The sequence below is a fragment of the Quercus suber genome, unplaced genomic scaffold, assembly GCF_002906115.3.
Source record: "Quercus suber isolate HL8 unplaced genomic scaffold, Cork oak 2.0 scaffold_205, whole genome shotgun sequence".
Taxonomy (NCBI): domain Eukaryota; kingdom Viridiplantae; phylum Streptophyta; class Magnoliopsida; order Fagales; family Fagaceae; genus Quercus; species Quercus suber.
This window is the reverse complement of record NW_027069663.1, coordinates 145929-160642: the sequence shown is the minus strand read 5'-3', so window position 1 is coordinate 160642 and position 14714 is coordinate 145929. Positions and strand designations below refer to the sequence as shown.

Below are 14714 nucleotides of genomic sequence, written 5' to 3'. Positions count from 1 at the left end.
GACTCGAACCCATGGAGAAAATAACTATCTGAAGAAAAACCAAAGCGTTACTTAGAGTCAAGCTATAATACGGTCTTTAGATTTATATTTGAAGGATAACAGATGGTTTCATGAGGCTAACTTCAGAATTGAATACGAATATTAAGCAGAATACAATAGTAAAGCAAACAAAAGAAAATATCATTAGTTGGAAGCGAAGTATTAAGTATTCAGTTCAAACGGAAAGTATACAACTCCCTTACAACGCCACTGAGGCAAGAAACAAAATGAGATAAAAGAGAAAATAAACAAATTTATCCTATGTCGTATACTAGTCTCCTTGACTCAGTAGGCAAATTAAGTCAATAAGTAAATTAAAAGGCTTTGGCCAAGGCCTAAGGGCTTGGTCTCGAAAGGTCCGCCGGAGGACTTGCCACGTCTTGTGGTATTCCCTGACCCTCGGGTATAACTTCCCCCAACGCTCTTTGGGGCTCAGCCTCTTCGGATGGTTGGTCAGTTAACGGTGTATCCTCGGCGGTTTTATCGTGACTCTCAACTGCTGGTAATGAGGACCCCTCCTCGGGAGCAGCAGGTGCAACCTCGCGAATGGCAATAGGGTAATATACCCTATCCTCCCTCCTAAGATCAGATGAGACATCAACCCCTGCTTGGTTGAGGGCTTCATGCCAGGTCTGAGAACAATAATGCCTGCACACTGTAGGAACTTGAGCCCGAAGGGTGGCTTCAGTCTTAGCCACCGCATTTGCGAAAGTATTCTTCTCCACCTGTTCTACAGAGCGCTCAGCGTCTATTTTTGCAAATATCGCCTCGTCTTTGGCTCTCACAGCCTCGTCCCTAGCATACTCGGCAACACCTTTCTCATGGATTGCCGCGGTCAACTTTCCCTTCATATAGGTAATGTTCTCTTTGGCAGTCTGTAATTGACCCTCAACGTCTTGCAAGCGATTAGTTTGATCCTTAACTTGCTTCCTGGCCACGGCTAGGTCGGAGACAGCAGTATCCCTGGCCTTCGTCATCTCTTCCAGATCCTCGGTCGCCTTTTTTAGGTTGGCCTCAGATCTCTTGAGAGTATTGGTAGCCTCCAAGAACTTGTCACGCTCTTGCGCTAAGGCATTGCTCTGGTCATCGACCTCCTCGCCTAACCTGAAAAGGGCTTGGATAGCCTGCCAATAAAAACAAGTAACTCCGTAAAGAGAAAGGAAGGTATTAAGTGACAAACTTTGAATAAAGTGAATAGGTGCCAAAGGACCCACCATTCCTAGATACTTCTTAAGGTCGAGGACAACCTCTACCCCACTCATATTTCTTAGCTCGGCCATGTCAGTGGGAAGAAGAAGAGATTTCTCCAGGGCCTCGGCTACGAGAGCTCCCTCGGCTCCTTGAGATTCCCACATCGACGCGTTATCCATCAGGGGCTGATCATTGAGCATGGCAGTGGGCAGCCAGGCTTGAACCTCGGACTGCTGGGTGGCCTTCTTACCCTTCCGTTGATCACCGAACTTCAGTTGCTTTGGAGGCTTGCGAGGTCTACCCTCCTCGGGCGAGGAGTGGGATTTGCTCCCATCCATTGGCTCCTTACCTTTGGAAAGTCTCTTCCTTTTCGGGTCATGAGACTCGGTCTGAGGGTCTGATACTGTGGAGGCAGAAGACGACCTGGTTTGCACAATTAAAATCTGTTGCGGGGGTGCTGGGGGCTGGGGTTGCGACTCTCTCGGTACACCCTTCTTGGAACCGCCTTTTAGCAGGTCAAGAGGATTGGTTTGGGGCTGTCTTTTTAAACCCATCTCGGCCTGAGTACCAACTCTTAGCGACCGGAGATCGGCTTCCGACAAATGAGGGTCCCCTAGGTCACCAGAGGGGTCCTCGGACTGATCAGCTAAGTCGAACACACTATATTCGTCCTCGAAAAAACTCAGTTCAACCACTTCCCTTACCTTCTTAGACAGTCCTTCCTCAGCCACCGTTACTTGTTGGGATGAGGAGGAACCTGCTAGTAGAATGCCTTCAGGTATATAAGACCCCTCGGAAAATGCAAAACCGTCCTCCACCACGGTGATCTGCGTAAGCCGAGGGTCACGAGCTCTAATTACGTGCTTTGGGGTTGGGAATGATTTCTGGGCTGGGTCGCATCTGAGGATTTGATGAGCAGCTCTGACCTGGTTATCAGGTTCATTCAGGAAAAGGTCCGACCTGAGAACTGTTTCCAAATCCGCTTTATTAACCAGGTGGAAATGACGCGCAAAGGCGTGCGGATCTGCGAAAAGAAAAATGAAATTCCTACGGTTAATAAACCAAAGCGGATATATGGTTATAAAGATAAAAACATTGAAACCTCGATTGTCTCCTACTTCGGATGTCCTACCTAGTTCCCCCTCTACTGTTGGGCAATGAAAGCCGTTGTGCCACTCTCCCGACACTATGAGGAAATCTTGAGTCAACCCCCTGTTGGAATTAGGAAGACACTGGATGAGACGAATCCTATCGTCCCTTGTCTTCATATAGTACGTCTTACCCCTCAGGTGATGAAGGTTATAGCACCAGTTCACATCGTGGTGAGTTAGTCTCAGCCCCATTTTCTTATTCAAGATATCTACGCACCCTAATATCCTAAATACATTCGCGGCACACTGGGTAGGAGCCAGGCGGAAATGCCTAAGGTAATTGAGGGTCACCAGCCTCATAGGGATTCTCATCCCTCCCTCTACGAAAGCGAATATTGGGATCACAACTTCTCCCTCTTTCCTCTTAAGGTACCACTCCCCTTCTTCACAGTACTTTAAACTCACATTATTGGGTATCCCATAGTCGGCAATGAATTTGTTCATCCTCTCGTCGGACTCAACCAACTTCTTCAACTTACCCATTCCCCAAAGACGACTAAAAGTTCCAAAAGAAGAAAAGGAGGAGTAAAATCAAGGAAAGTTGGAGTCGCTAGAAGAAGAAGACTTACAGAGGTATGGCGATTCTCTTCAGGAAGAGTGCAAGTTGAAACTAGACTCAAGTCATACGCATCAATGGTTGTAAGCGCGAAAATGAGGAAACCAGGCGGTTTAAACAGGTTTTTATACTCCCCCTTAGGTTCCCTAAATGTAACTGCCTGCCCATAGAAGCAGGAGATCCCCACCGAACGGTTACCGTCACACCGTTGAAAGTGAGAAACGTGGTGCTGCCAAAATTTAATGTGGGCACGCATTAAGTCTTGAAACGCTAAAAACGCGCATCGGGCAGTCAAAAAGCCGTCAGCATTAACACGAACCGAAGTGGGGCGACTCGTCTAGAGGGCCCGCAGGTATCAAAACCCTCCTCCCCGTCCGAGGGAACGTGCAGCAGGGTTTTGAGGGGCTATTGTGGGGCCCGTGGGCCTGATAGCCTCGGCCCATCGGGTAGCAGGCCCAAGGCCCATGCCGAGGAACACTGACTATTCAAGGCTAAATTGGGGAAAGCCTCTTTTCCCAATCCATGCTGAGAACCTTCTCATCCTCGGCCTGACAAGGGTGATTTTCGGGAAAGATCGGGCCCAAAGTAAGCTGTCACCCTCGCATTTAATGCATTCACCTAATCCCCCTGGCCGCATTAATGGGGATATAACCCCTTAGCAGGGCAACGTTGATCAGAGTGAACCACTCGAGTACTGATAAGGCCTCTGATGGGACGGACAGCCAGAAGAGAGACAAATGAATGATCAACAGATAGAATAAGGAGATAGGAAGATGAAGAATATATAAGGAAAGCAAGTAAAGTAAAACGGAGGGGGGGGGGAGAAAGAGAAGAAAAAGGCCTCCTCGGCCCATGGCCGAGGAGCATCCTCCCAGTTGTAAAGAAACTCTAAGTATCTTTTTATAAATGAGAGTTCATGCTTGATGAACGACGGCCAGCGCCTAAACCTTTAACCCACTCTTTATAAATTTATTGTTTGAGCTTGTTGGGCTGAAAACTCATTCATACTCAGGGTCAATCCAAACTGAGTCCCTACAACTACATATTTTAAAAATCTAATTATTGAATTGCATGTTATTTATGTTATTATGCATGTTAAATTTCTTGCCAATCAGATATTATTTATTATTTTATCTATAAACTTATTTTTTATGTATAATTTTAAACATTTGATTGATGACATAATTATTGATCTTTGATCTTTTATGAATTTTGCAAATATGGAAGATATAAGAAGAAAATGAAGTCCAATGGCGAATTTGTCAAAATTCACAACCAATAAAAAGATATAAATCGAATGAAGTTGTAGTCACTGACTACAACTAAGTTTCTAAGCAAACTTTGTCCCAATCTTAAAAGTATAAAACATTATAATAATAAAAATATCATTTTCACAATAAATATGGTAAACATTAATTTATTTAAGTTTTATTTTTTATGAATCAGATGTTTATTAACTACTAATCCATTAATTTGTATTTTTGTGTGTGATCCTGTATCATGTATGTTAGGATAAGAAATGAAAAGGGACAACGAAAAAGGTTGGATATAGCTTGATGGGCCTTGGTACGTAAGATAAGTAACTAAGACCAGGTCAAAGGTTTGAAACTTCATTACCTTTTGCTATTTGCCATTTTTTTTTGACGGGCAAGAAATTTTATTCACAAGACAAACAGAACTATAAAGAGGAAACAAGAGCCTCTTCCTTAATGATAAACTCAAAACAAGAAGGGCCGAAACTTATATCGAAAGAACCAAAAACATTATTTACAAATGACCACTTAGCTAGAGAATGAGCTGCTCTATTTGGCCCCATAGGGATCCGGAGACCTGATAGCCAGGAATAAGTGACAACAAGTTGAGAATTTCATTGCAAATATCTCTAATTCTCTAGGGAACTTGTTTACCAGATGGAGCTAGAGCATCAACACAATCTTTGGAGTCACTCTCCACAATCATAGTAACTACATCAATACTTTTAGCTAAACTTAAAACCCATTTAATGGCTTTTGCTTCTGCCTGAAGAGGGAGGTTGGAATATACTCTCTTAGTACAAGCAAAAACCACTTCACCTCTCCAATCTCTATCAACCGCTGCAATGGAGGATTTATCATCTTTGAATGTAGTATCAACATTTATCTTGATTGAATCTCTAGGTGGTTTCTTCCACCTTTGAATTGGTTTCGGCAATTGGAAGCCCGAATGGGTTGCTAAGGACATTTTGTACTCAACAATGGACTTATCAACTTTCTGGCATAGCTCAATTGGATTAGTTTCTTTGCCTTCAAAGATAGCTAGGTTTCTAGCCCTCCAAATAGCTTCACAAATAACAGCCCCAAACAATAAGAATTCACCCCTTTTAACTCCCACAATGTTAGCTTCAGCGGGAGGATTAAGGAGGACCCTAACAAGATGAGAAGGAGAGTTTAAGTTCAGATTTTCTGACCTTAGTCCCCACTGGGAATTAAACCACACATCTTTTGTAAAGGGGCAAAAGATAAATAGATGGAAGCTAGATTCATCAGCATCCTTGCAGGCAAAGGATATCATCAAAATCATAGAATCTAGCTAAACAATCTTTAGTAGGTAAGCAATTTGTTGCAATACGCCACAAGTGCATTTTGAGCCTTTCATGGATTTTTGACTTCCAAATGAGGCCGCGAATTGTGTCTTGGTTTATGGGAGGGCTAATGTTTCTACTTAACCAATAAGCAGACTTGATCGAAAACTCCCTTGAGATATTGGAGATCCAAATCCAACAATCTTTTGGAGCAAGCCGTGAGAGAGGGATTTTTTTGGATGAGCTGGGATGTAGTCTCATCAAAAGTATTTCTTATTTTGGTAAGATCCCAACCTTCTTGGTTGACTAGTTGTGAAACAATAAGTTCCATTTCTGGATTGATCTCCTCCCTTGGACTCGGAATGAAATTAGGAAGATTTGGAATCCAAGGGTCCTCCCATATTTTGACTGTGTTTCCATTTCCTATCAGCAAGCAGGCACTGCGATGTTCCAACATTCTAGATTAAGATTAAAGAATCAGATTTGACTGCCGGTTTCAGGTCTGACTATTACCCTTTGTTTTATATTACTCTTATTAGGGCAATTTTGCCATCCTCTGTAGACTGACTAAGCAAGAATAAAATGGTAACCACTGATGTTTCGGACAAGAGGGACAATGCCTTCTCACTCCCGGTCATCCTGCCAGACCATTTATTGATCACTATCCATTATTGATTATATGATTAAGTGCATAGCATTTTAGGGAATAATTTAAATTGTTAAAACCATCAAACTAATCAAAACTACCTCCTCCCAAAAACACACACAAACACACATTTATAACTTCTAAATAAATTATCAAGAATGTGAGCACAACTACCTTATCTTCTGGTATAAACAATGATATGATCTTAAGTTCTAATTAATTCAACTGATAAAATCTTTTGATAAATAGCAATTATTTTGGAGCAAATGTCATAGATTGAAAATCAATAGTATCTATGAAAAAACAAAAAAACAATGATACGATCGTTAGGTAGTTATCTTATATTATAATTAAAATATGTTGCCTTCTTTGCAGCTGTTATGTCCTGAAAAATACACTGCCTAGTTGAAGGATTAGCACAAAATGGCCATATCAGACACAACACTAACCCTCTATAACCTGGTACTCATTATCCTCGCAACTAAGCACAAGATGCTGTTATGATTTCTGTCTTAATTGTTATTCTCTGACTTTTTTGACACTTCATGCTCCTGCAGAAAATAATCAATAAATATGAAGCTCGACCACCCAATGAATCTGCTACTACAAGTACCCCCTTGTCCTTTTTGCTTCGATGAATGAACAAGCTAGCCGTATAGATTTCCATCTACGACAACGCGTCAACTTAGTCACGTGCTTTATCACAATGTTGTTCTTTGTTGATGGTCCTTAGGCCTTCAGCGTAGTCATTCTCAGGCCATAGTAGCCCCTCACTGGTCACTTATTAATTATTATCTTCGGCATTTATCTATCATTGTTATTTGCTCTCACAATCAGCAATTTGCACATTCATGTTACACGTTCCATTCTCCATGCATGTCAGTCATTTATGGTCAACTTTTTCAGGGCATCTTTCAAGCGTTTTCATGAATTCACTTTTCAAACTTAAGTTATCTTCAAGCTTCCACCTTGAGTTTGAGGGGTATAGAGATATCAAGCCCAATAGTTAAGGCCCAAGTCTATTCTTGCCTGGTGTGTAAGCAAAATATATTACTTGTATTATAAGTCAATTAACCATGGTCTATTTTATGGTTAATTTTAATCACTTATAAATACTTCATATTGGGTTCATTGTAACATATGAACTGAGATTATAATAAAGATATAGCCATCGAAGGCTACCTTCGTGGATGTATGTCGTAGGTCAAACCATATAACCCAAGTGTTCCATCTTAGGAAGCATAGAAATACCGGTTTCATACTGGCGATTTCATATTATAATTTTTCAGAAATTATTCGTGTCGCTGTGTTGTACCTGTACTCATGTCCATTAGCGTCCATGCTTCTTAGGTTCCATTTTTTTTTCCTCCTCTCTCATTGCTTCCGCTCTCTCATCTCTATGAAATTATATATTTCATTTTAATTTCAACAACACAAAAATTTAATTGCAAAAGTTCCTGTCAATCTGCATGTACAAATGGACAGTAGACAGGAAAAAAAATTAGAAACACAGAGCTTACAGAAAATCTATGCTTCTTTATGCAATGAGATTGTGGAAAACAATGCTCCTTTATGTAATATTGATAAGTAAGATAATAAAATCCATGCTTCTGGCAAAAAGAATTACCCATGGCCCATGTTTAGCTAAGAAGAGATATAGAAATCTTTCTGACACAAAGTGATATAAGTTTGTTTATTATATGCACATCCAGCACCTTGATGTTGATTAGGTGCAAGTTGAACTAGCTATACATGATTCTTATACTTCAATGCTGGATCGTGAAATTATCATAAGAAACTTTTATTGCATGGTTCAAACTCTCTGTATGATGATACAGAAGCTAAGATCTCTGTAATTGGCTATTTCTTACGAAAGACGTGCACCATAGCGTCTGTGTCTTTGCTGAAATGAAATTAAAGCCTCGACAAACTCAGCTTTCCCAAAATCAGGCCAGAGTTCTTTTACAAAGAAAAATTCAGTGTAGGCCAACTGCCACAACAAGAAGTTGCTGACTCTTAGTTCACCACTGGTTCGTATTAGTAGATCAGGATAGGGATACTCGGTACAGTTGGTTTCTAATTCCTTTTCAACCAAGCTTTCGCTGATGTCTTCCAGTTGAATGACGCCATCTTTGACTTTGCAAGCAAGACTTCTGCATGCCTGCACAATGTCATATTTCCCACTGTAACTAGCTGCCACAATGAGTTGGCATCTAGAATTGTCTTTTGTTGCCTCTTCTGCTTCACTTATCAATTTCTGTAGAGACTGTGGAAGCTTTGATGAATCACCAATCACGCTTATTCGAATACCTTCACTGTAAAGGCAAAAGAGGATAAACCAATTTCTTTCTGTATAACCCGTTTATTAATGAAACAACCTCAATATTTAACCTAGCACCAGCCATCACATATAACTGAAACAATGGTCTGCCTACTAGGAAGTGATTGCCTTATTTGCTACAAAGACATGAAGGTAATAAAAAATGAAGATAGCAAATCCAACAGTGAAAACTCTATTTATAATCTCAAATAATGGTTTCATTGCTAGCATATGTCTGCTTTACTTTCCAATATGTGATGATCAAACAAATAAATCCACTATCTTTTCAAAATAAGCATCCACATTTAGCAATTTTAACAAAAGATATTGTCTCACTATTGCAGTTCAGTCTATCAGAAGTAATTTATTGCTAGCTTGGCATTGACATTTCAAGCTTCTAGAAAATGAGCAAAAAACTTTTTAATAAATGAGCAAAAACTGTTTCCAGTGAGTGCAAGACCTCCAGATTTAGATCCATAGTTATTTAAGATTAGTTTTCTGTTTCGATCTTGTAAATAGGACCTAATTTGTTTCTTGATTCATCCCTTCTCCTTCACCAAAAGGTAGTTGGGCGGTAGAAATCATCTCCAGGGGATCGTATGTGGGACAGTTTATTATGAGCTGCAAATGGCAACTGTATGTTACCTATTAGTTTGCTTTTGTACATTACTTGGAGATTATTATGGGAAAGGAGTTCTAGGTAATCACCTTCAATACAATTGAAGTTTAAAATAAATAAATAAAAAATCAAATACATGGAAAGTTGGGATTGGTGGAGCATAAAATGGAACACAAAAGGTGGGACAAAGAGTGTTGTATGTATGCATTAGATAACAATCAAAACTTTAAGACATTGATGCACAGTTTCAAACATTTTTAATACTCTATAGATGATACCTATCACTAAGGAAGTAGTGCAAACATGCTTTCCAAATGAGTCAAAAAATTATTGGAGTTTGGACTAAGACTTATTCTAGAGTGCTCTATGAATGGTAGTAAAGCCCAAAGCATTGGGAGGGGGCCATCCTGAATATATTTGAACTGCTTGGAAAAAAAAATTGAAAAACAACTACAATGGCAATTCTTACAGGAAAAAGTGGCTACTATGGGAAAAGCACTACAAAACAAAAGTGGTAAATAAAAGAGGTACTTCAAGAAGAAATTGAACATCACAATAAGAGAGCAAGAATGGTATGAACATCCCTCTAAAATGGAGAAGAAACGGCAAAAACATTGCTTATTCTGTCTTCTTCCATTAGCTAACAAAGCCCTATTTAACTAGCTTATGTACAAGCCCTTTTCCTCGTAAAGTAAGAGCTTTGACAAAACCAACTTTATTGACGCCTATTTTACATGGTAAGTTAAAAATCTCATGTCTTTGTCCCCCATTTATCTTCAACACAGGCTCTAAGCCTAACATCTACTACCTGTCACAGCTGGTCAATTCCATATTGGGCTGGACCCGAACATGTTATACAAGCGCTTACCTGGGCACAAGGATACGGTTCAATGAAAGTTACAAATCAGAAACTTATTCTTACTACCGCTCAGTTGCTCTCCAAACCCCAATCACATCCTTGATCTTTCTGGAATTTGGATTCTGAAATACCCTTACAGTTCTAGAAGAATGAAAATATTTCCGAATAGTGGTTAACAAACTGGGTAGTATAATCTAGGACAAAGTTGTTAGATTGATAAGCCGCACATCATGATACTACCTTGATTAATATGTCTATTGATTAAGGATCTGAGAAAATTTCATATAGATTAATCCATTCCAACTCAACATTGATACAAATATTTGGATTAAATAATTCAAAATTTCCATTTTTAAAGAAACTAAGACAGTTATATAAATTGAAAGTCTGACTACTTTTAATCATGCCACATATGCACAACACCAATCATTTAAAACTATTACTACTTGTTCGGAATTACCTTTAAATTTCCTCAAGCAAATATATACAGTATGCAATCAAAATATGAAGATAATGAACAAGAATTAGTAACAGCTGGGAAAGAGAGCAGGAGGGTAACAACTACCTTACAAACTTCTGCATTTGTGACTTTATTTCTCTTTCAAACAAACTCATCAAGAAATCAACCTCCACCTGCACCATAATCAAACCAATCATTGAAAAGTTCTCAAAAAATAAAAATAAAAATAAATATTCCATCATTGGAAAAGTTCTACTAGTAGATTATTCTAGAAAAGTCAAAACAGACAAAAACACTGCAAAATTTACAATTTGGAAGTATGTTTCTTGCTTTCTAGATCTAAGACCGCTACCATCTCCACTTAAAAAAATGATATCACAGTTAGATTTGTTATATTACTATTTGTCTAAAAATGTGGAATTTTAAACTTTTAAATGGAAAGTTCCTTAGAGGCAATTTTTGATCTTTGGAGTACTTGTCTTGGTGTCATGATAAACTACAACCTGTTTTCAAAGCTTAACTTGATAGGAAATTGTGAATTTATTGATTTAACCATTTTTCCAATGGTAGTAGCTAAGATCCTTTGAAGTCCTCATATAAAATCCTATCAATTTGTTATTAAATAAGCGGTTTAGATTTTTTCAAACCATGAGTGGCTTAAATTGACGTTAAAGCATATTTGCTTAAATATTGATGATACAATCCTTCGGGGACACTTCGTGTACATTTGAAGGTTCCAAGTTCTTGTTGCATAGATTTATGGGGGTATCTTATGGGAAGAAAGTGAGATAGTGTAGCCAAAGGCTGGACATCAAGCAAATTAAAAACCGGATCCCTTCAAACCAACTTTTTTTCTTCTTCTCCATTTTAAATATTTTACTAAACTTATTCAACTGTCTTCTATTGACTGTACGTTTTACAAGTATGTGTAGTGCAAGAGCAAGACAAAAAGAGGGGACCTGAATCCCAATGGACTATAAATGTTAACACTTCCAGTAAGACTATTGGGGCCTGCCGGCCTGTTAATCGTGTACACTCTTTGGGGACCCCAAGCCCTCAATGACAAAGCAGCACGGACCTAATAAATCTGGTCAGGCCAACAGCAAACAAGGGGCTAAATCGGTGACGAAATATTTCGTCACCTTTTATAGTTAAATGAAAAAAAATTACAAATAAAAAATCATTGGTGACGAATTTATTTCGTCATTGAAAATAAGGTTTAGTGACGAAAAAATTAGGTGACGAAAAAATTTCGTCACCTATCATTTTTTTATTGGTGACGAAAAATTTTCGTCACAAGGACATTCTGTGACGGGGCTTAGGTGACGAAACTGGTTTCGTCACTGTATGTCTTCGGTGACGAAATAAGGACATATTGTGACAAAAAGTTTTGTCACCATAGCCCACTTTTGTTGTAGTGAATTATTGATGGGGCATAAGGGGAATTATTTTTGTTCTTTCCAGAGTAGACAGGTTTATATATATATATATATATAGCAAAAATCTTGGAAGTTCCATTTACAACGGATAGTTGTTACTATTTAAGAAGCTCTACTTTTTTCTTTTTTCTTTTACAAAAAAAAAAAAAACCTTAAGTCTGGAACTAATCTTATTTCTTTTGAGAAGTTAAAGTAAGTTGAAAAATCCAGATTTCAAAATCAAAGCGAACACGCAAAATAATAGTAAAACGGACCTTGGGGCGAATCCAGTTATCATTAGAGAAGGCGAAAACGGTGAGAACTCTAATCCCCCATTTACAACAAATCTCAACGAGCTCTCTCAGTGACCGTGCACCTGCCTGGTGGCCCGCCGAGGTAGGTAAGCCTCTCTGCTTAGCCCACCTCCCATTCCCATCCATAATCACCGCCACATGATTCGGCATCAGCTCTTCACGCAGCTCCGACGGCAATGGCTCCTCTTCCTCCGCAGCGTTGAGGTCATTATGTTCACTGAGAGCTACGTTGGCTACAGTAGTAGTTGTTGCTGTGCCTCCTCCAGTGAGAGTTTTGTGGGGTACTGTGTGAGAGCGGAGAGTTTGAGAGAAGGGGCTTGAGTGTTGTTGTTGTGCTCTGGTTCTGGATGAGAGTGGGGATTTGAGTTCGTGAGGAACAAGAGGAAGGGACCGTAAGCATATCATTATTGTTGTTGTTGTTTTTTGGTTTGAGCTGTACTTTGCCGCGCGCAGTTTGGAACGTTGTGCTGTGCTTATTTGTGTTGTGTATTGTGTGATTGTTGAGTTGAGTGCCTATTATATTGTAAAGGTAGATAAATAAAGCCCAAACTCTTTTTTAAGACGTTCCACTCTGTTATTTTCATGAACTCATAAATTCACGACTTGAATTATTGAACAGTGTGTAACAGACTTTATCCGCAGCACACATCGATGCCAATTGCAATGCTAACAGTTTTTTCATTCATTTTGGTCCAAACTTTGAACGGTGGCTAGAGGCCTTGAGGTAGGTTGTGGCCTATAGTATTTGACAAATCCAAGTCTTCTTAGTACTAGTGGCACCGAAGTCTCTCGAGTAATCATTGTCGTATGTTAATTTTTATGTGTGGTTGCTCAAATTCTTTGAGTTCTGTGGTAGATTGTGGCTTATCGTTTCAGTTTCAGTATGCACGTACAAACCCAAAAAAAAAAAAAATCTAGATTGTGGCTTATCGTTTCCGTTTCAGTATGCACGTACAAACCGAAAACAAAAATCAATCTAACACGTGTTAAAATAGTACGTTTCTTTCATGCACAAATCATTAAAAGCCATTTTTTTAGGGGATTAAAAGCCACTTAAACTAAATAAAAAAAACATCATATATGTGGATCATAAATTTTCATTTATATGGATCATATGTTAATATTAGATTTTTTTTTGGGTTGTCCAAATATACACGCAAATAGAATTGAAATTACATTTAATTGTAGGTTCCAGTTAATTCAACTGGTAAGACTCTGATATTTGTATAAAAAATTTAAGGTTCAGTCCCTATCTACATCAAAAACTGATTGATGTCTTTATTTGATGATAAAGAGCTATTATCAGGAGTGGACGCTATAAGTTGAAACTCTCTAAAAAAATTACATTTAACCAAATTTTTTTTTTGAAATTAAAAAAAAAAATTTTCGATTATGACTAAAAAATACTAATAGAATCTCATAATAGACCTTCTCTTGCTCGTTTCCTCCAAAACTATTTGTAGTGCTATATTAGACACTTAAGTCCAATAACTTGAAAACATCTTCTTTTTTTAACAATTTTCAATGGAATATTTTGTTTTTCGATGTTGGGTTGTATTCTTGAAATTTGCTAAATATTTTTAGGTGTTTATCACATTTTAAAAATCACAAAATTTCCAATATTTTTATATAGATTTAAAATAAAATCTTTCATTTATCACTTTAAAATATTAATAAAGAAAAACTTAAATTAACTTAAAAAATACGGATAACTACAAAGTTGGTTCCTCAAGTTTACCTTGTGTGTGCAATTAGTCCCTTAAGTTTAAAGCGAATACAATTAGTCCATCAAGTTTTAAAATTAAGTTGAATTAGTCATTTTACTAATGGCTATTAGTAGTGTTACTTACGTGACTAATGGAACAATAATGTGACATTTTTTAGTGATGTGGCATTTTTTATTTAAAAAAAATTAGTTTCCATGTTAGATTAAATCTAAAGCAAATTGACCCGTTGAAATCAAATCTAAATCATACTGACCCGATTAAAAACAAATCTGATTTTTGTTTAACAAACGCACAACGACGCGAGAGAGAGAAGGGAAGAGAGATGTCCAACACATACCCTAGCCTGCTGTGACACCGCCTCCCTATGCTGGTGACAGTGGCCTTTTGCCTCCAAGCCACACTTCCTTCTTAGCCACTTTAGTGTCTTTATGCTAGCACAGCCACCAATGCCTTGCCCTCACCACTCCTCCTCCCTTCATTGAAAACCCTCTCAGGTATTGCTATCTTCTATCTTCACTGGTGTGTTGTCATGTTGGTTGGGTGTTCTATGCATAGGAGTGCTTCTATTTATTAATAATTTTGAATGAATATTTTTAACTAAATTCAAAAGATTACATTTGGTTTTGCAATTTTTTTTTAAACCTGCTTTCTGGAAAAGTTGTGAAGTTTTTGTTTTCTTTAGAGCATTAGCATTGGAGGGTGTAAAAATCCCCCAGTTGCTATTTTACCAATTTGAGCCTTAAAAGCCCCCCACATCTGAGTATGTAAACCTCTTTTTTTTATTTTATTTTATTTTTTTACATCCTAGCTACAGTAAGTATGGGTATTTAGAACTTACTGTAGCTAGTATGTAT

At 38.3% G+C, this 14714-nt stretch overlaps 1 protein-coding gene across 1 annotated transcript; it reads right to left on the bottom strand.

The window, feature by feature from the left end:
- Positions 1-7693: 7693 nt before the first annotated feature.
- On the bottom strand, positions 7694-12787 carry LOC112006140 (dehydrodolichyl diphosphate synthase 2). Its single transcript, XM_024038438.2, has 3 exons — positions 12095-12787; positions 10507-10574; positions 7694-8458 (listed from the first exon to the last, which is right to left on the bottom strand). Exons 1-3 carry the CDS (start codon positions 12536-12538, stop codon positions 8011-8013), a joined length of 960 nt encoding a protein of 319 aa, XP_023894206.2. The 5' UTR covers positions 12539-12787; the 3' UTR covers positions 7694-8010.
- Between the last annotated feature and the right edge of the window lie 1927 nt (positions 12788-14714).

Coding starts and splice junctions, on each gene's coding strand:
- LOC112006140 (XM_024038438.2), bottom strand. CDS start 12,538: ATGATATGCTTACGGTCCCTTCCTCTTGTTCCTCACGAACTCAAATCC. Junction 10,575..12,094: donor ATAACTGGATTCGCCCCAAG/GTCCGTTTTACT, acceptor ATTATGGTGCAG/GTGGAGGTTGATTTCTTGAT. Junction 8,459..10,506: donor CAAATGCAGAAGTTTGTAAG/GTAGTTGTTACC, acceptor TTGCCTTTACAG/TGAAGGTATTCGAATAAGCG.